Source organism: Pyrus communis, chromosome 12 (assembly GCF_041283825.1).
Source record: "Pyrus communis isolate YQ-2024b chromosome 12, ASM4128382v1, whole genome shotgun sequence".
NCBI lineage: Eukaryota > Viridiplantae > Streptophyta > Magnoliopsida > Rosales > Rosaceae > Pyrus > Pyrus communis.
In genome coordinates this window covers 20,682,640-20,707,727 of record NC_142576.1, presented here as the reverse complement: position 1 = coordinate 20,707,727, position 25,088 = coordinate 20,682,640, and the positions used below count along the sequence as shown (strand labels likewise).

Here is a 25,088-nt window from a genome sequence, read left to right as displayed (position 1 = left end):
CCACTCAGTTTCATTTTTAGTTTTTGTTGTTGGGCTTGAACTTTTTTTTTGTTCTCTTAATCACAATATTTACCCACCAAGTCTGGCTTTCAAGTCTTTGCTTCCTCTTTTTTCATGTCTGCTGATGGCGCTTGCTATTGAATGTCTTGATATGGGAAGGGAGAGAATGAACTCATGGCCTTGAATGCAGACAATACTCCGAAGCAACTCGGATTACAAGCTCCTTACATATTTCTTCACTTTAATATTCCCCTTTCCAATTCTCCTCGATCCCTCCTTTTATTTTTGCAACCACTAATCTTCTCGAAGAATTTTCGCAATTATCTCGGAAAGTGTGTAGAACTCTGGCTTGGGTGTTCACACCACCTTGTTCCATATGCGTGCCCTCTTTGGCGCTGTTACTCGTGGGTTGCTTCTTGCAGGCTTCCTTAGTTTGGTCCTTGGATTGGTGGCTGCAACTTGTTGGGTGCTCTTTGGAGGATGATCGAGTCTTCTGTTCTTCCACTTCTGGGGCGTTGCTCGGCTTGATTTCATGCGGTTGTTGGGGTCTTGGTTTGCAGCGTCGGATACAACCTTCTACGGTGTGTTTTTTTTAATTATTTTTTTCTTTCTGATTTGGGCTCAAAAATGTACTTTTGGGGTTCATTTTTTGTTGTGTGCTTATCTTGTATTTAGGCCCTTTTTTTTGGTGAACATATTTAGGCCTCTTTATATAATTATGTTTTATGTTTGTTGGTAATGAAGTTACTTTATCCCAAAAAATAAAAATAAAAATTTGTCGAACAGAAAAAAATCTAGATGTTTAACTCTCAAATGCTCCAAAACAGCCACCCTTCAGTGGCAGCCTAATTTGGGCAAGCATCTTATGTTTTGGCTTAGGCTTTTAGATTAAGCACTTTGCAGGCTTTGTGCTTAAGAGAGAGCCATCCTCCAGGGGCAGCCTAATTTAGAATTTACTTTGAATCAGGCAACGCAGATTCGTTTTGGATTTGGCTTTTAGGTTAAGCACTTTGCATGCTTTGTGCTTAAGAGAAAAGAACACAACAGAGATCACCATTGTGTTTCAATTTCAACGATAACTAGAGATGCAAAAATTATTGAAAAAGCTCTTCAATTAATATTAAGTAGTTCCAAAAAACCAAGACACCTACAACATAATTTAAGGGAACCTCAGATCCATTACAAAGAACTAAAACTCCCAAAATACTCACCGACTTCGGCAACTTTCAGAATCACAGCTTTTTCTTGTACCAGAAGACACCTTTCTTGGCACCCTCATCGGGTTCGACGTAGATACACTCCTTCGCCTCCCTAAACATTGCCTTGTAAACCGGAGTCCCGTCGAACTGATAGTACTCGCCCAATATCGGCTTGATTGCCTTGGTCGCCTCCATTGCGTGATAGTGCGGCATGGTTGAGAACAAATGGTGCGCAACGTGAGTGTCTGTGATGTTGTGGAAAACCTTGTTCAGGATTCCGTAGTCTCTGTCAACGGTGGCCAAAGCTCCCCTAAACCAGTCCCATTCAGAGGAATCATAGTGCGGCAATGCGGGGTGGGTGTGCTGCAAGTACGTGATCAGTACCAAAAATCCATTCACCACCATTAGAGGACCTCCGTAGAAGCATATAACCCAAGCAAGCCCCTTTGCAGCGGCAAGACGGTAAAGCCCATAGAAGACAGCAAGAACGCCAGCATCGGATACAAATATCTGCAATCGTTCGCGATCAGAGTAGATTGGTCCATACGGATGAAAGTGGCAAGCAAATCCTTTGTAGGGCCTTCCAGAAACATTGAACGCAAGATACAAAGGCCAGCCTAGAGTGAGTTGGATGAGGAGTGTGAGGAATCTGCCTGGTGGGTTGTTGAGATATTTGGCATACCATCCAATTTCGAACTTCTGCTTGGGGACAAAGACTTCATCTCGCTCAAGGGAACCTGTGTTGGAATGGTGGCGGCGATGGCTATACTTCCATGAGAAGTACGGGACAAGGAGGCAAGAGTGGAGGATAAGACCAACAGTGTCATCCAGCCATTGATAATCACTGAAAGCATGGTGACCGCACTCATGTGCTATGACCCAAACACCGGTGAGAACACAGCCCTGAACATACCAGAAAATCGGCCATGCCAAGAAGGAGAGAGGTTGAGAGAGATTCTGAATGTAGGTGGAAGCAATGTAGTAAAGGATGGAGGCAATGGTGAGGTCATAAAAGACATAGGAGAAGGAGCGGATAACAGAGCGCTGAAAACAATGAGGTGGGATGGCTTTCTTGACCTCACCGAGGCTGAACGGAGGCTTAGAGTACGGAACTCTCTTGTGGGTGTCAGCATCGGCATTTTTGCGCACAGGGGGCGCAACCATTCTTCCACCGGCACCCATTGTTCCGAAATCTGCCAAGAACAAAGATTGAAACGACTGAATATAATGTAAAAGTACAAATTTCAGATCTCAAATATTCCTCCCTTTAAGCACTTGAAGGTTAATAATACAAAAAACAAGACGACAGAACAAAAGTTACGTGAAAAAATATGACCAACCAATCAACATTTATAAGATATTGCAGTTTGAAGCCTAACACGACAACCACTCAAAATTACAACACAAAAGTAGACGGACCAAAACAAACGTTGACAGGCTGGTGGAATATTAAAAAAAAATCCAATGTTACAACTTGAAGAACAGTAAGAAACCCACGACAAAATCGCTTCTCGGTAGCAAAGACGGAGACGGCAAGACCAACAAGTTGATGCAAGTTCCGGAGGGCTTAAACTCCTTGATTAAGTCGTAATTGGCAATTTGACTGCCACATTAAACCAATTCAAACGAACCAAACACATAATCCAAAACGATAACTTCATCTATTTTTTAGTATATAGATACTGAAAAACGCATATTTCGTTTTCTTGTTATAGGTTTAATCACTATTTGAGCACTTCTTCTGTCTCCTTAAGCATCATTGCAACAGGAATCACTTGTGGAAATGCAACATTCAAAACTCAAAACAACAACAAAGCACTGTTAATAAAAGGGAAAATTAGACTATATACAAAAGCACTTTTTGAATTGTTCGGTTGTGATTAGGACCCACATCTTTAATTAATCAAATTCATAAGCGACAAAGCTGGTGCGCCTGAAAGCAATCCACCATACTAGAAAATATCAAAGCTTACAATTGACAAGGAATTCAAATGAAAAACCTTTGAACAAAATCAAGTACACGTAACCTGCGGAAAATGTATTTGATTCGCTTCCCAATATCGTGGCCGACCCTTAAACACGATTAATTAAATAATAATCTTAATCTATATATAAAACGTGAGAAAGTTTGAAACTTTAAATTAATAAAAAAAAGACCATTACCACAGAGAACCCATCTTCTAAGCATAAGTCGCTTTTACAAGTAGGCTTTGATTTTGACTAATTATACCTCATTCGCCTTGTCAATTACCAAAAATACCCAGATTGTTTTGTTGCCAACCAATTTTAAATTGCTAAAATCACATCGTTTTCAGAGTATTCCCCAAAAAACTGTTGCAATACATCGTGTTTTTCGTTGGTTTTTTTCCTAATTTTCAACCCAAAAGCCGCCCACCTTTTCCAAATTTACAGCAAATAAAACTAAAGCTTGTCAGAAAATGTGCATACATGCCGGGACTCGGTCGCAACCCATTTAACGAATTGTCAAACGCGGCGTTGCAGGCGGAACGAAGACGGAAGGGCCAGAAAAAGCATGCAGAAAAATAAACGAGCCGCATGGCATTAAAAAACCGAGTAGGATTTTCTCCCTCTTTCTTTCTCTCTCCTTCACTCTCCTTTTATTTGAAAGACCACGATTAAATCACATCAATATCGTATATTAATTTTTTTATAACAAGAGAAAAATAATATAAAAGAACATGAAAGAAAGAGATGGAAGATAATAGAAAGAGAAACAGGAGAGAATCATAATTCTAAAAAAACTGCGTCCGGCTCAACAAATAATATTTATTTATAAGAAAATTAATAAACAATTTAAAAAAATTTCAGATATTGTAATTTATTATAAAGTCTTTCCGTTGTGCCAAAAGCTCTCCTGATATTTGTAATTTATTAAATGAAAAAAAATGTAATAATGAAATAGCGAGAGTTCATGTGGGCGCCATGGAAGGACCAAATCAAAGAACGCGACAAAAGATCCAGACTGTCAGGCTCGGATGACCCGGATCGGACTCCGAAAATCTCAATTCCTTTATAAAAAAAAATAACCGAAAGAATCAAAGGGATTTTAATATTTTTGAATCAATGCTCAAAAGATCTTAGCCGTCCATACCGGAAAGAAAAATCGATTGAACAGAGGAGGATCTGAATCTCAGGAGAAACGAACGGTCAGAATACTTTCGCCATTAACGGCTAGATCTAACCTAGATTACGCCATTGAAGAAGAAAACGGAGCTCGAGCATACATATCTCCAATCACATTCGATCACAAAACGCAAAATGCAAGTAAAAATCTCAGAAATTCATACCAGAAGCAAAATGTATCAGAAAAAAAAAAAAAAAAAAAAAAAAAACAAGCGATGGAAAGTACCTGAAACGAGAGGCCCTTCTACCTTCTCACACCCTCTCTCTCTCTCTCTCTCTCTCTCTCTCTAGCTTTCTCTCTTTCGGGGCCTCCTGTTCGATCAGGAATCTCCGGCCCGTTTGAAGTGATTACAAGCCCTGCGGACACGACTATATAAGCTCAGAGGCTTCAGTTTTAGGTTCGGACTGTTTCATCTGTGAACACGTGGCCGCCGATTATTGGATCCTTTTTGTTACTCTTGCTCGCTTTGCGTGACTCTATCAATGCTCTGCCTCAGGCTAGTAACTGATTTTTACAGTTGTCGACACTAAAAATTAACTGATTTTTATCTGCGATCGTGGCCGTTGATTTCGATGAGGGAGGGAATTTTTTCTAGTTCTTTCAACGGTGACGATGGGATGTTCTACCTATGCTAAGTGAAAAATATCTAGGGAATCTGTTCACTTAGAAAACAAAATAAAATTAAGTTCTGACGGTTTCACGTGCGAGTGGGACCATCGTGGTGATTGTGAACTTTTTTAATCACGAAAATAAACCCCTTTGAAGTTCATTAATACAAAGCGGTAGTCGTTTTTGACCGAAAATTTTAAATTTTGAATGTCTTGTAACAGTGGCCTCGTCTAGTGGGCAATGCCAGTGATGCAGGTGACTTAAAATATCTAGACTCCGGGGTGTTTGTTTTGGCTCACTACGGTCATCTCTAACTAAAGGATTTAGAAAGTCAGACGATTGAAAATAGTTCAAAAATTATCTTCAACTAAGGATTAGACCATATGGTTCTTGGAATCTGAGAGGATCCCATGAAATCTGAAAGGGCTGAAGAACTGGCTGCATGCAACCAACTAGCCAGTTCGGGACTGGCAAGAAAAATTATTATTCCTGTCGGTTATAACCGACAGTAATTCTAAAGCTAAAATTCAAATGCAACGGCTAGTTGATATCAGCTAGCCATTGCATTTGATTTTTTTTTATTTTTTTTTACAATTTTATTATTATTTTTTATTTACAAATTTTTTTTTATAACTTCTATTTCACAAAATTTGTTTCATTTTATTTTAAATTCTATTTTTTATTCCTACAACTTCTATTTCACAAAATTTATTTCATATTTTTTTTAAATTATTTTTTTTTTTTCCTATAACTTCCTAAGCCATTAAACAACATTAAATTAAAAGGAAAATGAATGAAAATGACTTGAAAACTTTGAGTTTTAACGATAAGGACAAAATAAAAGGTAAAGTGAATAGTACCAGGTTTGATTTTTTCGTGTAAAAATGTAGTTTTTCTTTAAAGTGAACAGTACCGCGGTTTTTTCATTAAAACTCCCTAAATTAAATTAAGTAACATGAAACAACATTAAATAACATTAACCAACATACAAATTCTACAACATAAAAAAAAAACATTGAACAACATGAAACTTAAACAATATTTTTAAAAACATTTAACAACATAAAACTTAAACGCCTACTCCATGCTTTTTTTAGCCCAAAGATGTGCAACAAGATCTTGTTGTAGGTACTTGTTTGTGGCACAAGAACGTATCATTCTATAGTCTCATATACTCATTTATAGAGATACTACCAGTTCTTAGATTGAAAGGCAAATTAGGCCCATCATATATTTTTGCACGAGCCCTTCTTGACCTATTTGGATCTTGTTGGTCGTCATCGGACTCTCCATCAATATATCCATCTCGCTCATCCTCCACTATCATATTGTGTAATATGATGCAAGACATCATGATGGAGTCCAAATTTTCTTGACTCCACCCTCTTGCCGGTTCACTAATGATCTTCCACTGTGCTTGTAGAATACTAAAAGCTCTCTCAACATCTTTTCAGTATGCCTCTTGGTGTAAGGTAAACAACTTTTCTGCGTCATTCCTAGGGTTTGGAATTACTTGGACAAGTGTCGCCCACTTTGGGTAGATGTTATCTGCCAAGTAATACCTCATATTGTATTGACGGTTGTTGATGTAGTAGTCAAGTTGAGGTGCTTTACCTTCCATCAAGTTATTGAAGAATGGTGAACGCCCAAGAACTGTAATGTCATTTTGGGATTCAGGGACTCTAAAGAAAGCATGTCAAATCCATGTGTCAGATAAGGCAACCGCCTCTAACACAACGGTTGGCTTTCTCGACCTTTTGCTAAAGCCTCTTTGCGATCCGGCGTGATAGTTCTTCCAATCCCAATGCATGCAGTCTAATGAACCTATCATGCCCAGAAACCCACGGTCTTCAACTTTGCAAAGGATCCGATTCAGATCTTCTTGATTTGGCTCGCGGAGGTGCTCGTCTTTATAAACCTAAACAATTATGTCACAGAATTGTTCAAAAGTATCAAGGCATGTAGACCTAGACATACTATGGGTTTCATCCATCGAATCAGCTGGGGAGCCATAGGCCATCATTCGGAGTGCAACAGTAACCTTTTGATAAGGTGAGAAACCAGGGCGGCCTGCTTTATCCCGTTTCTGTTGAAAGTATGGATTGACCTGCTGGACATCACGAAGTAAACGCTCGAAGACATGAGGCCTCATCAGGAAGCGACGTCTAAAATCCTCTTCTATGTACATCGAGTTGGGGTTGAAGTAGTTGTTCATCAACTTGCATGCGACATCGCTCTGTTTCGTGGTTTGTAAAAGTGACCAGCAATAGAGCCATCCCATTGAGGTTGTTCCTCAATTGGCTGACACACCATGGCTGTTGCTCTGTTTTGTTTGTTGCGCCTTACTTGAACTTCTTCATCAGACTCTTCATCTTCTCGTCTCATTTGCGCCCATTTTGCTTCCAATTTGGAATTAGATGAGGACCCCCATTTGGAATCCGAAGAGGATCCAAAGTTAGAATTCATTGCAAACTTGAATTGAAAGAGATTGAATTGAAATAGATTGAATTCAAAGTTGTGTGAATTATCGCCCAATATTTACCCTATTTATATCAAAAGAAAAATTCAAATCCAACGGCTAGCTGACGTCACTTAGCCGTTGGATTTGAATTTAAGTTGTAGTTTTTAAATAATAAATTATGTTTGGTCCTATGGCTCTTTAGCCCTCAGTTGGAGACGGTTTTTTGTGTCAAGGCTAAAACGAGCCCTATGGCCCTCGGTTGGAGACGGAGGCAAATATGGCTCTGTATTGTTCATTAAAATATTAATTTCTTGAAAGACCAGAGGGCTAAAACGAACCATCTGGCCAACCCTCGGTTGGAGATGGCCTAAGCTTCATTGGACTGAATCAGCTTAGTTGGGATTTCTAATCCGTGTTTGGTTGGAACAAGGATTAAGTTTAATGGGACTAAGTCGAACTCGGGCCAGACTAAGTCCTTCACTACCAGTTCTTGGCTAGGCCGCCCGAAACATATGGGATTGCTAATCCCATCTCTAAAGCTGCATACAAAGACTGCACGCTGCAAGTCGTCTACAATCATGCTTCTCTGCAACTTTGTTTGGCCACCTATGCCCAGATTTGAAACCCACCACACCCACCGCCTAATTCTTAACATCCAACCACCAAAATTTGAAAAGAAAAAAAATCAATTCAATAACAACAAAAAAATAAATAGAAAAATTCTTCATTTTCCCAGAAAATCAGAGGAGGCCAAACAAAGTTGCACGATTTCAATTTTTCGTGGGATTTTAAGTTGGGAAACCAGAATTTTTGGTGCCATAAATAATTTAGAGAAATCACAACAGCAAAGAAAAGGAAAGGGTAAAAAAGGAGAGAACAAAAAGGGGGTGATGAATGACGCTGTTTTGATGGAGGAGAGAGTGGAAAGGAAAAGATGAAGATAGAGAGAGAGAGAGAGAGAGAGAGAGAGAGAGAGAGAGAGAGAGAGAGAGAGAGAGAGAGAGAGAGAGAGAGAGAGAGAGAGAGAGAGAGAGAGAGGGTGTGTGTGTGTGTGTGTGGAAAGTAAACATAAGAAAAAAAAATGTGGAAAGGAAAAAATAAGAAAAAAATGACTAAAAATTATTTGATTCTCCAAACTAATTTAGTTGATAGCTTAGTCTAATACTGTACTAAACGTTTCAATATTCTTATCCTATTTAGTTCATGTCAAGCCAATCCAATTTAGTCCTTAAAGCTAGTTTAGTTCGAAATAGTCAAGTATAACAAACGCACACTATGTGACTCCACTTATTGACTGACACATGTTTATAAATTTAATTTTTCTTAACTTTGTTATTATATACTTAATTTGTGTTAGTCGATTGGGGTCACATAGATACTACACCGATTTTAAGTGCAGACAATTTAATCTTGCATTTAACACCTACACATGAAAACAAGCAGGCCCTTTACGCAAAGTGATCCCCATTTTTTTCAAAAAATAAGGATTAGGTGTGGGGTTCACTCCACATCAAACTTCAATGATCCGAACAGTCTATTTTGTAAGTCTCAATTCATAGATCATCATTGCAAAAATTCAATTCAATCCGAAACCATTTGCCTATTTAATTATCAAGATAAAATTTCATTATTTCTTATATAACGAAGTATTCGTTAATTTCTTTGAACTCAATTAGATGTCTTAAACATTTCTGATTTGGCTAATATTTTGCGAGGATGATCTATGAGGTGCAACTTGAAAAATAGACGGTTCGGATTGTTAAAGTTTGATGTAGTGTGGATCCCACAACTAATCCCCACTTTTATAAATATATATATATGGGGATACCTTCCCTTAAAGATTTCTTGAAAACAAGAATACAATAACCATAGCATCCCCGGTTCAACCGCAACTTGATGTTCCAATCCATAAATTTGTACTTATTTAATATAAGTTATTTTACTCTAATTTATACAGAGCAATGCTAGGTAAACCAACTTTTTAAATTAAATTTGTAAAATATATGATGTGTCGTTCATAAAAAATAAACACGTTAATCAACACTTAATAATAATTTAGTCAATAAAAAAGTTGGTCTACCTAGCATTTTATTTTGTTTTGTTTTGGGTCAAGGGATCACGAACAACCACTCTTGGATAGGATTTTGGAACACCAGAAATTTGAGAAAAAGCTCTCGAATGTTGATTAATATATCATAAGATTACAAACCTAAGGTCAAGATGATCTATTTATATTGTAACTTAACCCAGGAAACCCGAAGAATCCAAATAGAAAAGGAACTAAACAAACAACAAAACATTAAAAAAGATATTAAAATATTAAAATCTGATTAAACACATTAAAGGATATAATTCACCCAAATATCTCGTCAATTTTTCCAAATCTATAAATTGCGGGTCCTAAATTGACAATTCAACAAAAGTAACGCTAATCCGAATAGCCTGAAAAAGGTCAAATGGTAGCAACAAATAATCTTTTAACTCGTGAATTACCAATTCTCTAATTACTTTTCTTAATTAAAAGTCGCTTCCTTATTTTAACCTTCCTGCATCTAAAATAACACCAAGTTTATCCCCTATCAGCAATAAGTATGTGTCATATAGTATGAAGGTAACCCATGTCCATTAACAATTACACTTAGGTACCCGTTGGGTATTTACACAACATTCAAGTCGTACATCCCTCTCTCTTTCCTAAATGGCTCCAATCAGGGCAATAGTTGTGGATACAAGCTTGCCTGCAAACTCAAACCATGCAATGTCTGGCACACATGGCTCGGCGATTCCACCTGCGCTAACTTCGCCCCTTCCTCAATTCCCCTTCAACCTGGGAAGTTTCATAGTCTCCAAATTCAGGTCTTACCTCCATCTCTAACTCCGTGCTTGAGCTTTTCTTTTCGGTAAGGCCTGTGTTCCCCCCTTCCTCTTCACCCCTTACTCAATTCCCCTTGAACCTGGGAAGCTTTCATGGACTCCAAATCCATGCCTCAACTCCATCACCAACTCCGTGCTCAAGCTTTCTTTTCAACGGACTGCATTTCCCTCTTTCCTACTTCAATTCCTCCTTTCTCAAATGAAGGGAGGTAGAAAAGTGACTTTATATTCTTTCCTCCATTAGGGTTCTTTTAAGAGAAAGTTTGGAGGCACAAATCTCCCACTCTCTATCTATTACCGGCCACTTGGCTGAAGATTAGCTAGCAATCTTTCATCATCCAAGTCATTCCATCTTCTCTTCACACCTCATCCTTGGTGTGGATACTTAGACCATCTCCAATCGAAGGGTTTAGAGGGCCAGAGGGCCAAAAATAGTCCGAAAACCGTCTCTAACCAAGGGTCAGGCAAAAGGGCTCGTGGGCCCCACTCGACAAAAAATGGCCAAAAGGCCAACCGTGTGATCCAAATGAGCCAACCAGCTGGCCCTGGGCGGAGCTAAAATTTGAACTCCAATAGCTAGCTGACGTTAGTTACCGTTGTGTTTGAATTTTTTTTTTTTTTTTTTTGGGGCCAAAATTTTATTTAAAATAATTTAAAAAATTCTCATTTTTTCCTATAAATACCTAAGCCATTCCTGCACCATTTGTCACAAATTTTTCACCATTTCAATTCTCATATTTTCTTACCTCTTCCAATAATTTTTCCTTCAATTTTTTCAATAATTTTCAAATGGCCTCATCTGCAATGAAAGGTAGGGCTTGGACCCGAAACGAAGATGAAGCTCTTTGTAGGGCTTATAGATGGGTTTCGAAAGATAGTGTGAGGGGGAGTTCTCAGACAAGTGAAGGTGTTTGGACTCGTGTGTCCAAAAAATACTTAGAGTTCTACGAAGGCATCACTCCACCGAATACCAAAAACCACAAGAGTTATTCTTCAAGATGGAAGAAACATCTTCATCCAAGTTTGAATAAGTGGCATCAAGCGCTGTTAGCAGCAACAAGTAGACGTGAAAGCGGCACTAATTATTACGACGAAGTAAGTGTTTTCACAATTTATTTTAAATATTTAATTATGTTACATTTAATTTCATACATTAATTTCCTTTAATTTTTGTAATTATATTTTCTAAGTACGCCAAGCGGAGGAATTGTATATGGAAGGCAGCTCGAAACCCTTTCAGTTTCACGGTTGTTGAGAAATTTGTAAGGGGTGGGTGTTATTTGAAGATCCATCTCAACATAAAGTAGGTCCTACGCCGGTGTTTAGAACTGCATCCTCAATTGTAGATATGGATAAAGATGGATCTCCTACCATTTAACAAATTAGAGTAGAAAATCCGTCTTCGAGTGAAGGTTCCATACCTAGGGCTATGGGACAAAACAGGGCCTGAAGGTTGAAGGAAAAGGGCAAGGCAAATGATAATTATGCCGCTCAACAGGAAGTGGCGGTCTCATTGCGATTAATGGCGGAGCAAAATGCCTTTGTTGCGGAAGAAATGAACCGTTGGCATGAAGAACGAGCCAAACAAATACAAGAAGAGATGGAGGATAAGAACATGGAAAGGAACACTTCAAATTACACTCCAATGAGTAATGCCTATTTTGATAGAAAAAAAAAAATATGACTCAGCAGCAGTTGTTTACCTCCGACTATACTCCTGCAATGACAGATGCTGAAGATAATGATGATTTTAGATATTAAATTTAAGTTGTTGTAATTTTTAAATTTAAATTGTTGTAGTTTTTAAATTTAAGTTGTTGTAGTTTTTAAAATTTAGTTGTAGTTTTTAAATATAAGTTGTAGTTTTTAAATTTAAATTGTTGGAGCTTTTAAATTTAAATAATAAATTATGTTTGGCCTTATGGCCATTTGGCCCTTAGTTGGAGACGGTTTTTTGTGACAAGGCTAAAACGAGTTCTATGACCTTTTGGCCCTCAGTTGGAGATGGTAAGGCCATCTCCAACCAAAGGGTCCAGATGGCTGAAAATAACCCGAAAACCGTCTCCAACTAAAGGCTAGGCCAGAGTGCTCGTGGGCTCTACGGAATCTGAAAGGGCCAAAAGGCCAGAAGGCTGGCCCAATCCAGCCAGCCCCGGGTTGGGCTAGAAATTCTAGCTTTAGCTAGCCGTTATTTATGAATTTTTTTTTTTTACACAATTTTTTTCTATAACTTTTATTTTACAAAATTGTTTTTATATTTTTTCTAAATTATATTTTTTCCTATAACTTCTATTTTACAAAATTTGAATTTAATTTAAGTTGTTGTTTTAAAATAATAAATTATGTTGTAGTTTTTTACAGTATTTAGCCGTTGGATTTGAATTTGAATTTAAGTTGTAGTTTTTAAATAATAAATTATATTTGGCCCTTTGACCCTCAGTTGGAGATGGAGGCAAACATGGCCCTATACTGTTCATTAAAATATTAATATCTTGGAGGGCCAAAGGGCTAAAACGAGCCCTCTAGCCAGCCTTCGGTTAGAGATGGCCTGAGAAATATGATCTTGCATTGTTCATTAAAATATTAATTTCTTAGAGGGCCAAAGGGCTAAGTACGAGCCCTCTAGCCAGCCTTCGGTTGGAGATGACCTAAGAAATATGGTCATGCACTGTTCATTAAAATATTAATTTCTTAGAGGGCCAGAGGGCTAAAACGAACCCTCTGGCCCTCCTTCAGTTGGAGATGGACTTAGAGGCTTACAACCTTGCAACCTTTGCAGATTCTTTCCTCAAATCCTCAAGGAGCAAAGGCAAAGCAAAAGAGTAAAAATTTAAGGAGAGAATATCAACCACAAGGAAGCATCCAAGGAGTTTGGAGAGAACTTGAAGACCCTCCACTTGGGTGATAACCAGCTTGCGAACGCAATGATGAGCTTCAAGGGTATCTCTCCTCGTTTTAATTTTAAAGAGTCATGATTCACCAGTCATTGCTCTGATAGTCATGTATAACTTTTTTTGGTACTAGCTTACTTGAAGAGTTATTATGTATGGTTGTATGCTCAAATGCTCTTAATCTACAAAAAATTTCCTTCAACTTCATGAAGGCAAACAAACGCGCCTAGATAGTTTATTAAATTTAGAGAGATATAAAGAAATAGGAAACCAAAGTATGCTCCACAAAATGATTTTCGGGTGGCTAAATGTAGACCGAGTGAAAGCTAGCAGTTCAGCTAACTAACTAGAATATATACAGGCTTCTTGATAAAGACATGCTTTAAAATATTTCGAGCTAAAAGTAGCATATATAACTCTTTGACTAAAGATGGTCTTAAGGTATATAGAGCTTACGCGAAAACATATGTTCTATGTCTTACTTGCGTGTCAAATTTAATACTTTTGCCTTATTGTTTCGTATGATTGATGCATTGGAGGCTACCAAACAACAGGAACATGTCCCAATGTCCGTAATTTGTTTAAAATAATCACGTTTAATACGATTCGAGTCTTCCAAACTTTAAAAATATATACAAGTTTAACAATATAAATTTTGGACACTGGTAGCAACCTCTGCAGTTGGACATTTTTACATCTTCAAATCACACATCATATCTTATACAAAAACAAGACCTTTAATCTTTTTAGTTAGAAATTAATAACATGTGAAAGCTAGTGCAAAAATGTCAACATCTCTCATAAGTTTTGCATTAAAGAAAAAGAAATAAACATGTCGGCGACGCTTTTGGAGCGTCTGTTAAATCTCACATCTGCTAGAGGGAAAGAAGAAAAACAATTTAAATAGAATTATTCTATTTTAATTAATACTAAGATTTTTTATGATAAAATTATATTTGATGGATTGTGTATGTGATAATTACCAAATTAAAAAAAATATCAATATTATTGAAAGTTGACCAATGCTCCGTTTCTCTGACAATTCTACAGCATCCAAATAACAGTATAAAACCCAGTCGTTTCAACAAAAAGAAGAAGATAAATAAATAAAATCCGGACGTAATTAACGCAGCAGTCGCTCCATACCGACGTTCATACGGCAAAGGCAACGCGGTATTAATCTACTCCCGTCACCTCTTCGCCACGTAACTGACCAAACTTCCAAAACTGCTGCATCACACACACTGTTAGCGCCTATCCGACACGTGTGCACACGTGTCCACACAGAAACCGTGATACTTCTCTCCAGCTCCACCTCAGCTCTCTAGTACTTACTACACGCGTCGTAACCCAGAACTTCCTCAAAAGCCATATGAAGCAGCTGCTACATATAAGAATTTCTAAGAAAAAGGAAAGAAGAGAGTGAAAAATGCAGAGTGGGAAGAACACGATGGAGTCAATGAAAGAAGCAGCTGCTAACGTAGCAGCCTCTGCCACGTCTGGCATGGAAAAGACCAAGGCCACCGTGCAAGAAAAGGTTATATATATTATAACCTCTGCCATGTAGTAAATTTTTCCTTGTTTTAACGAGTTTTTTAACTTTTAAGTGAATCACCTTCTTCGCTACCATGGGATTTGAACATAATATCGAGAAAAAATCTGCATCAGTGGCGAAGATTGGAAGTCACTCAACGCGTTACTTTTTATTGTTTTTTATTTTTTTTGTAAGATGATGTGGTTTTGCGTAGGTGGAGAAGATGAAGTCCAGTGACCCAGTTGAAAAGGACATGGCGGCCCGAAAGAAAGAGGAGAGAATCGTCGAGGCCGAGGTCAACAAGCGTGAAGCGATGGAGCAAAACGCGGCGGCTAGGCGGGATGTGGCAGTGGCTACCGGCTATACTGCAACCGGTGCTGGCACTGGGACCCGCACGTATTCCACTACTGGGGCCGCAGGGCAGCCGACTGGAACTCACCAGATATCCGCAGTTCCCGGTCACGGCACCGGGCAGCCCGCGGGCCAAGTGACGGAGGGTGTGGTGGCGGAGGCGCACCCTATTGGGACCAACACGGGTACGGGTAGGACAACAGGCCATAATACTAACGTAGGTGGGAATGCAACCACTTATGGGACTGGTGGGACCTACAGTTGAGACGGACCCTTTATTTTCAAGTTATTGGCCATGGTGTGGGCTTTGAGTTAGGCCGTGTGTGGACCCTTTCTTTGGGGGTCATTATGTAATAGGCCGTGTTTTTATGGTTATTTTTTAATGGCTTTAATGGGTTGAGTTGAAATTGCTTTTTCTTGATATTTGTAAGTTTGAATTGAATAAAATTTGGTACCATTATGTAATATTTGGACTCCAATGACTTTTTAGATTTAGATTGTGTGGGTAGTAGATTGGATCTCTGCCCGACTATGTGGCTAATTATGGTTCATTATTACTTTATAGTTGGTTAATAAATAAAAATTCCAATATAAACGGAGAGATATTATATGTCATTTACTACTAGTGGTATTTTTTATAATGGTAAATAAGAGGTTTTAGGTTCGAGTTCAGTTGTATTTCTTTTACTTGTAAATAAGAGGTTTTAGGTTCGATTTTCGTTAAAAGAGAATTTGAATTACATTATTACTAGTTTATTGTGAGATTAAGTCTAGTCCTCTCATTAGTGTATAATTAGTTTCTTGACAATAATATTATTTGTTTGAAAAAATTAAAGAGAGATAGTTCTATAATCTTAGATTGGAAGGATTAGACAAGTTCAAATGTTTTGCGCTAATTTTGTCCGTAGATTTTTGTGGTCTCTATATTAATAGACATTTAATTCTTTTAACTATGTTATAAACTTAATTCGTGTGTCAATTAATAATGAAATTCACAAAAAAAAATTATTTTAACTGTTGTTATAAATTTAATACGTGTTAATTAATGATAAAGATCACAAAACACACATAATGAGTGAAAAAGACTTAAACCATAAATTAGACGAGACAAACTATGAATATGATCATCAGACTAATTGCTTTGCACAACATACACACATAATGAATGAAAAAGACTTAAACCAGAAATTAGACGAGACAAACTATGAATACGATCATCTAACTAATTGCTTTTCACAACGTAAGGTCATGAAACCAAAAGAAGTTTACTTTCTTTCTGCTTTGAGCGATTACAAATTATAAAACTCATGATGGAGCTCCCATCAACCGCAAACTTAAATGGAAATCGTGTCCTGCATGAACTCCCTCCGACAAGAAGCTTAAATATTCAGATCTAACTAACTTATGGCCCTTAGAAAAATCAGATTAATTGGGAAAACTTTTGAGGTATCCTGTTGTAATGCGTATGCTTTATATTGTGATGGGTTCCTAAAGTCGGATATGACATCAACCGGTCGGGCTCTGGATCATGTCTCTGTCCCTTCATTTATATTCTCTTGTCTACTTGCAACACCAAAAATTTGTTTGGCCGAATATCTTTTCAAGTTGGCAATCAGATATTTTGAAACAAAATTTCATGATTAACATTTAAAAAAAAATGTCTAAACCCTCAAGTTTGACATTATAATTCGATTAGGTTAGAAAACTGACATGTTATAGCGCTATCGTGGTATTTGTGTCAGTAATACAAAGACATGTGACTATTTTTTACATGTCCTTATCTTAATAGTACAAAAAGCTATTATAAATGTGTATTCGGATGAGCTTTTTTATCAAAGAAATGATAAGAAGGCTTTCTGAAAATAGGAATCTATATGAAATTTTCACCACCTCATGCTTTTAGCATAATATTTTATAATGTTGATATGAAAATTATGTTAAAAATATGAAATTGCGAAAAAATTATAAAAAGTATCATTTTAAAATAGTCTCTTAGCATTTTCTCATTTTATAATAAGATTGGTGGAAAGTTGAGATGATTGAAATTTCAACTTGGACTCGCTGGTGAGATTGTATGGGTTTTTGTGAACTTTTATTTTATTTTATTTTATTTTATTTTAACAAATGATATTCTATACTAAAATAGAGGGGGTGAGTTTAGCCTCACAATAGCTAGCAATAATGTGGTTCAAATATGCTTTTGGCAAAAATTGAACCTAAGACCTTTCACTTACTGAAAAGGAATATCACTAAACCATAGTATTAAGTTGTGTATTTTTAGTAGTTGAAATAGTGGGTTCTATAATAAGCAGTACAAGTTGTAAGATCCTCTATCGCCCAGGGGAAAGGATCCTCTATGCCTTATATGTGCATGCTCACCTCCCATTGCAAGACGCATTTTGGGAACTTACTGGCTTCGAATCCTATAAGAACTTCGAAATTAAGTGAGTTTGGGTGAGAGCAGTCCTAGGATGGGTGACCCCCTGGGAAATTCTCGTGCCGAAACCCAAGAACAAATTCGTGAGGGTGTGGCCCAAAATGGACAATATCTTTGTGGACTGGAATGTGACACAAGCTATGGGAGAGTGATGTGCGAGAATAGCCATTCCTCTGCTTAATAGGCACTTGTCTCACCTATTTAATTTTTTTTATTGGTAGTGCTTTAAGAGCACAAAAGACTTTAGTTGAATATCAAAGTGTGAAACAAACAAGACTACAAAATAATAAGAATATTATTAAACAAACTAAGAATGCCGAAACGGCTACAAAACCCTAAGATATTACATTGTGACTAACTTGTTCTCAACTGAATAACAAGCATGCTATTTATAATAAACTAACCATAATCCTAAAAGGTAAGAAATCAAAACCTTAATGCTAACGGGCTAAGACCAAAAAACCAAACATTCAAATAAACCAAAATACTAATATTTTCCAACTTTCACATAGACTGTGTCCTTGGTTGTTAGAGAGAGTTTGAATTTTATATCTTTAATTGTACAATTTGTTAATAAATTAAATGGTTCCACTACTAGACTGAATTGGATCCGCTCCAGACCTTAGTGTCCGGAGCCTAGAGATCAAATCATCTGGGCTACAGATTAGTGTGTAAAAGAAATCAAAGTTGTTGGTTTTGTGTGGTGGGCCAAGAAAATGAATTCATGGGGACCGTTGGATTGAATTTGTGTGGCCCAGATGAATTGATCCCTAGGTTTCGGACACTAAGGTTCGGAGCGGATCCAATTCCCTACTAGACTACTAGTTGCAACATACTTTTTTGTGATAACACTCTCACACATGTTGTGCTTGATATGTGGTAAGGAATTCAGATCCTCTTTATGAGAATTCTAGGAATCCGTGAATCATGTCCATTTATCGTACATCGTGCGGTCAAAAATCATTTTAAATATTTTTATTTAAAATTAAACACAAACATTACTTGACCAAAAATGACAGCATGATGTACGATGAACGGACACGATTCATGAATTCTAACAATTCACACTAAAAAATCCGGAGAAGATCCGACAAGTTGGAGAGAAATATTGGTTTTATAATACCAAACTGTTGGCTCGTCTCTGAGATCTTTACAGGATGAAATTTGCGAGACTTACAATGAAAGAGTATTTATTCTTATAAAGAGTTTTTATTCTCTTCTTTACTTTACATTGAACCAATGGTAATGATTCATTTAGTATACAAAAGTTAAGAGTTGTACAGCTTCTGCCTTCCAGATTCCTGATTTTGTTGCCAATCTCCACTCACACCTGACACCTGAGACTATTGAGCAAGGTTATAATTTTTTTATTTTTATTTTTGGAACCGAATAGATTGAATAAATCAAAAGAAAATGAAACTACGTAACCTTCTGATTCCGTGATGCAAGCCGCGTTCATTCCACGTTTCCCCCTCTATCTCTTTTGTAATGGCTAATTCAGCAGTTTACTGGCTTGCTTTGCAAGCAAAGCTTGTCTTTCACTTTCCAAGTCAATGAATTACACGGTTAAAATCATATCACCACCTTCAAATCTCATCAAAATTATCAACATTTTTGGAGCAACTAAATAAAAATGTTCCTTTAACCCAGTTTTTAACACAAGGAAAATGTCAAGCACATAAGACATATTCAGAAAGTAACGTTTATGCCTACAAAAACCTCAGATATCATTATCTGTAAATTCATCTGGGTGGTATTGCACATCGACAAATCAAAACAGCTCTCCCACTAGAACACGATTCTGACTGCAAGAAAAAATATTCAAAAAGAGCACTCACACTCCAGACTTCCGCAATTCAGCAGCCCCGTGTGCAAAGTGACATCTTTCTCCAAAGGTGCAAATCCCTTTGGTAAAATTATCACATAGTTTCGTCTTATAGTTACTTCTGGGAGGGGCTGGGGCTCCTCGGCCTCCTCCTCCTCCTCCTCCTCCTCCTGGAGCCTTTCCAGGGCCAGAGGTTGAAACAGTCGCAATTAGCTTGCTTACCATGGCACTAGCTTGCTGAATCTGTTCAAAGGTCCCCTCAAGTTCAATGTTCCTGAGATTGGGATTTGACTCATGGTCCCGGATTGAAAGCTTGGCTCCTGTCTGGAGACAAATCTGCTTCGAATGCACACCACCCTTCCCAATTATGGCTCCTGCATGTGAGGCATCCACACTGATTTTTGCTGTAGATGAGGCACCAAAGCTAGATGCAGGGCCTGCCAGGTGTGGCTCCATCCAATTACCCATACGGCCTGGACCAGGTCCCATGGCACGAGGATCATCGTGGGACTGAGCAAGAGGCTTGCCGAGTTCCCACTCACCATGAGCAAAATGACATTTGTCACCAAATTTGCAGCCTTCAGGAGAATTATATTTACTGCATATGCGTGATTTAACTCCAGATGAATTGGATCCATTGGAATGGGATGGTGGGCCAGGAATGTTCCTAGGTGGTGGAGGAGCAGGCACCAGATTCATCATTTTAGCTACAGCATTGTAACCTCCAGGAACGTAGTGCAGGAAATGGCAACTCTCACCAAAAGGACATCCAGCAGTGCTGCAACCAGAATCATAGAGTTCTCTACTCAGATGACTACGAACAATTAATAACTTTTATCTACAAACACATATGGAAGCTCAGGCCGACAGTGTTCACTCAATTTGAAGCAAAGTAATACGGTTGAACAGTCTACAGTTCCTTCTAGCATTGTCAAGGACTGACAGAGTATCACTGTACAGGTAAAGATGAATTTCAAAAAAAGTTTTAGAATACACAAAATAGTTAACCAGACAAATCACATCCCTCCATTTGCACAAAAATCACAAATCCATAAACCTGATACCAATGACATCGAATTGAGAATACAATTCAATCTAAATTCAAACAAGAAAATTTCAGGAACACACACACACACACACACATATATAGATTATAAGATGAATTATAGATCTTAGTACAATAAGACATGGTAAGGCAACTGATCACGAACCCATTATATGTGTTACAAAGACTCCTGTAGTCGAAACATTACTGATTTGCAGGAACCAATAAGCTATTTAGGTGCTCAAATTTTCATAGTTGGCTCATTTTGATTTCAAAATTTGGTTCCTAGATTCCTTGAGTATTATTTAAACGGCTAAGATTATAAAGCGTTTCAGAATATATACAATTTGCAAGAATCGTCTAATTCAAACTCAGTAACTATAACTGAAAAAAAGACAGTCAATAACAAAAGACCCGAGATTCTGTAAGATTGTAGAGAGCCCCAATCAATCTTCCCTCCATTCCCATTGTAAAGGCACAAAGACGAAGACAAAAGAAGGAAAAAGAAAGAAAAGCCTCTGCACTACAAAATAATATTTGGAGCTAATATCAAAAGTTTTTTTTTATTCATTGGACAATTGCCTCATATCATTGTGACTGAAATATGTTATTTATGAGCTAAGTTTTCTATGCGATAAGAAGAAAAGACATCTTCATATAGATCCAATGTTGTGATCAAGAGCTTAAACAAAAGGTATGGGAAATTAACTCACAATTTAGCAAAAATGGGTCAGTGAAAGTTGTGATATCTGAGTTGCACGGTACAACAGCTTAAAATTTTTACAAAAATCCAGAAAATGTACCATTCAATTATATCTTACCAATGTTTGAGATAAAACAAGAACATTAATTGAGCTACAAGGTACAGTGCAGATAATTTACATGCAATGCTCAATCTCATTATATTTCATTAGGGCGAAATGTGGTCTAGTGAATGATTATCCATGTAGTTCATAAATAAATCAGTTTTCTGTTACACGGAATTTGTCAACTTCATTCGACCAAAGCAAAGTGTGTACCTGTATAACAACTATGAACTCCCAGTTCATTAGTGCAATTATAAGATTTCATTTTGTAACAACTGTAAGTTGAAATTTTATAAAATCGTACTACCGCCTTAAAATTGATAAGATAAATTTCATGATATTTACTTCGATGAGAAAGATTTGAACCTGAAAAATTTGGTGCATGGCTTCGATTTGCTTCCTACACCAGTTGAAAAGGACTCCAATTCTGTTACAAAACATTAATTACTTTCTCTCAGTTACATTTTCTCCTGATCCTTAATCCAATTGTTGTAGAGCATCTCAAAATCATTTAAAAGTTTGAACCAAAGCGATAGAAAGATTAAAATTAGTCACCTGTATAATCCTAGTCCAAATAATCCAAGTACAACATGATTTTATTTAAATACATTAACCATCAAATTCAAGACAACTATTCTGTGTTTTATCAAGCATGTTTAACTTCCATAAACGACCTAGCACATCGAAAGCAACTTCATTTGAAGGACACAAACTTAGGGTCATTATGAAAGAACACAAACTACCAAAAACATAAAAATTCAGAAATTACCAAGATTTAAGAAACACATCATAGATATTTGAAATACATTCCAAATCCAATAAACCCAAATTGCAAAAAAGAATCAGGAATCTATATGCAGCAAAGGGAATTTCAAGCTTCAGAAACTTTCTCAGCAACCAAACAGAAAATGGAAAAAAAAATAGTAGGAAAACTACAACAAAAAAGAAGAAGATAAAACTAACGAAAAAAAAACGGTGAATTCCCAAATTCACAAGAAACAGAGTGTGAGAAAGCAAAGAGCGAACCTTGCTTGTTCTTCTTGAAGCCGCCATTAGAGTGAAAGCCACCACCTTCATGTCGACCTCTTTTACGAGTATCCATTATTCCAGAACGCAGATCGAGATCCGAAACGAATCCAACCCACCACAAAACGACGACCGAGAGAGCACAGAAACAATGAAAGAATCCCTAGATTCCTGCTACAGAAAACCCGAGAGAGAGGATTAGAGAAGAAGGGACACAGAAAGGAAAACCCTAGCCCAAACCCTAACCTTAGAAGAAAGGTTCTGGAAGTGGAAGAGGAAGAACCGCAGCTGCTGGAGGGATAAAAAAAAAAAAAGCGGCTTCGAATATGAGAGTGGGAAAGTCCAGAGCTTTGGGATATTATTTATTATATTATTAACTATTTATTTTTATTTTATTAAAATATCAAGAAATTACCTTAATAAATATTTGTACATGATAATATTTTTTAATAAATATTTAGTAATTTTTTAAAAAAAAACGAAATTAGGGTTCCGCTTGTTGCCGCCAAAATGCTGGGTTTGCAGTAAGCTCGAAATAATTACTTACCCATTTTCTAATTTTATTACTTACAAAAATCTAAAACAAATTCACTGAATTTTGGTTAATGAAATTCAAGTCCTTTCCTGGTTTGTTTTTGACAGATGATAAAACAGATTGGTAATATATAACAAGTTAATAACGTAAAAACATTAAATATATATATATATATGGAACGGATCTATGACGCCATTTGTTTTACAAAATTTTTTACACACATTTTTATGGGGCACACTTTGTAATGTATTTTCACAATCCGAACTCTGTATCTTTTAAGTCTTCCTTTAAATATCATGTCTATCAAAAATCACACAATCTGAAATTATATGACCATTGGATTAAGGTTTCACGGTTATTTTTAGAGCCGTATTCGTCTATTTTCTCACTTCAAATAAATGTCTTAATGGTTTTGAATTTGTCTAATTCTTTTCATGTATGACTTACGAATAATGTTCTAAAATATAGAGGATTTGGGTCGTCAAAATATGTTACTGAGAAATTGTAAAAAAAGAAATAATGTCACGAATTCGCTAAAAACTTCAAATTGGGACAGTAGAAATAAATAAATGTTGTGGCTTATTTTATCTAATAGGGAGAGAGAGAGTGCACGGCAGAGAGAGTAGGGAGAGAGATGTGTTTGTAGGGTTATGTAAAGGATGTGTTATTCCCCCTATGCAGTGTCTTTATTTATAGTAATAAGGGAGAGATTCTTCTTCTTCAAGGAATACAAGTCCTAATAGGGAAGAATACAAAGTTTATAACACTCCCCCTTGAGTATGTAAACAATCAAGTAGATTCGGCATCATGTGGTGTTGATGAAGTCGACCGTCAGCATTGATTCTGGGAACATGCTAGTTTCAAAGTAAAGTAGGAACTTGCGCATGGAACTAAGTCTCATAAAAAACCCAATGGCTATGGTAAAACCCAAGTGGGGACAAAACCCATAGTCTAAGGAAAAAAGTGTGAGAAATGCAAAGTCAATTGAAACATCTATAGGACGTCATCAGAGATGTGATCAACCCAAGGTGGGTGCCTCATCAAAACCTTGTTAGGTAGTTAAAACCCAAAAGGATAATGCTTCTAATTGTAGAGAAAAAGAGTACATAAAGATCAAGCAAGTCTAATTCAGGATACTCCCCCTGAATCTGACATAATTCCAAAGAGAACTAACAATGTTACAACTCATAAAGTTTACACACACCTATTCCTTGAACAAGCTTCTGAAACGTCGCCTTTGGTAGTGATTTGGTGAAGAGGTCGGTTAGATTGTCCTGTGAACGGATTTGCGTGACTTCAAACTTCTAATGCTCTCGTTGTTGATGTGAGAAGAACTTCGGCACAATGTGGTTGGTGTTATCTCATTTGATGTAATCTTCTTGAGATGTTCGATGCATGCATAGATCATCGTCAGGATGTCAACAATGGGGTAAAGATTGCAGGAGCTTCGAATATGGCCCACAACTGCTCTAAGCCAAAAATATTCCTGAGTTACTTCGTGTAAGGTGAGAATTTCAGCATGATTAGATGAAGTGACAACTAAAATATGTTTAGTTGACCTTCAAAAAATTGCAATACAAAGTTTTTAACAATAAATAAATATTCCGCACTTTTTTTATTGTCATGTATACTTTTGTTTGAATTAAATTCAAATGTCACCAATTAATGCATGAAAAAAGTAGTGTCAACTTTCCCTATGTGAAATAGCAAGAGTTAAAATGGTAACAAAAGTTACTTTAGCTTAGGAGACTGATTGGGGTTTAAAAAGTACAAAGAAAGGCCCAATGCATCCATAACCCACACAGCCTCTTCAAAGCTTCCATTACACATCAAAGGCCCGACGCATCCATGCAACAGTTGTTGTTCACAAACAAGTCATCAATATATACACCAAAAAAAAAAAAAAAAAAAAAAATTCTTTTTCTATTTTCTTGGAACTATAAGGATTTCCCCATAGCCTCACTGGATCTGAAAGGGGTGGATAGTCGTGGTTTGCCACCAATTGTCCTCCTTTTCACCAAAAAAAAGAAAAAGAAAAAAAGAACCTTAAGTATTTTATTTTAGAGGATATTTGTGCTAAGCCACGAAATTGATTGGTCATAAAATTTTATTACTGAACTCATAATTTATATGAGTCGAACTTTAAACTTCTAACTTACAGGTATAGAGAACCATTGTTACACTGCTAGTGATATACCATCAAGATGTTTTTCAAAAGTAAAACTACGACAAATTAAAATTGTCAATTAAAAGTGTAAGAGGCTTGTAATTCAAGTGGTTAGAGAATTATCTTCGAGTCTCTTGTAAATCGAGCGATGCTTTCCAGCATTGCTTGTATTAGCAATTTTAA

General features: G+C 36.9%; 3 protein-coding genes across 5 annotated transcripts; 1 reads left to right on the top strand and 2 right to left on the bottom strand.

Annotated features, from left to right (window-relative positions):
- Window positions 1-1,094: 1,094 nt before the first annotated feature.
- On the bottom strand, window positions 1,095-4,843 carry LOC137744728 (delta(12)-fatty-acid desaturase FAD2). Of its 3 annotated transcripts, none has more exons than XM_088681293.1 (2): window positions 4,570-4,843; window positions 1,095-2,392 (listed from the first exon to the last, which is right to left on the bottom strand). In XM_088681293.1, exon 2 carries the CDS (start codon window positions 2,379-2,381, stop codon window positions 1,233-1,235), a length of 1,149 nt encoding a protein of 382 aa, XP_088537419.1. In that variant the 5' UTR covers window positions 2,382-2,392; window positions 4,570-4,843; the 3' UTR covers window positions 1,095-1,232. The 3 variants fall into 3 exon arrangements, with proteins under 3 accessions (XP_088537419.1, XP_068340620.1, XP_088537420.1); XM_068484519.2 differs by having other exon boundaries at window positions 4,312-4,689; XM_088681294.1 differs by having other exon boundaries at window positions 1,095-2,417; window positions 4,570-4,689.
- A 9,695-nt stretch (window positions 4,844-14,538) lies between these two features.
- Window positions 14,539-15,529, top strand: LOC137745737 (18 kDa seed maturation protein). The gene is made up of 2 exons (XM_068485738.2): window positions 14,539-14,716; window positions 14,928-15,529. The coding sequence occupies exons 1-2, from the start codon at window positions 14,609-14,611 to the stop codon at window positions 15,327-15,329; spliced, it is 510 nt and encodes a 169-aa protein (XP_068341839.2). The 5' UTR covers window positions 14,539-14,608; the 3' UTR covers window positions 15,330-15,529.
- Window positions 15,530-19,125: 3,596 nt separating this feature from the next.
- LOC137745325 (zinc finger CCCH domain-containing protein 36-like) lies at window positions 19,126-22,546 on the bottom strand. The gene is made up of 4 exons (XM_068485269.2): window positions 22,450-22,546; window positions 22,204-22,374; window positions 21,544-21,604; window positions 19,126-20,104 (listed from the first exon to the last, which is right to left on the bottom strand). Exons 2-4 carry the CDS (start codon window positions 22,277-22,279, stop codon window positions 19,336-19,338), a joined length of 906 nt encoding a protein of 301 aa, XP_068341370.2. The 5' UTR covers window positions 22,280-22,374; window positions 22,450-22,546; the 3' UTR covers window positions 19,126-19,335.
- Window positions 22,547-25,088: the final 2,542 nt, after the last annotated feature.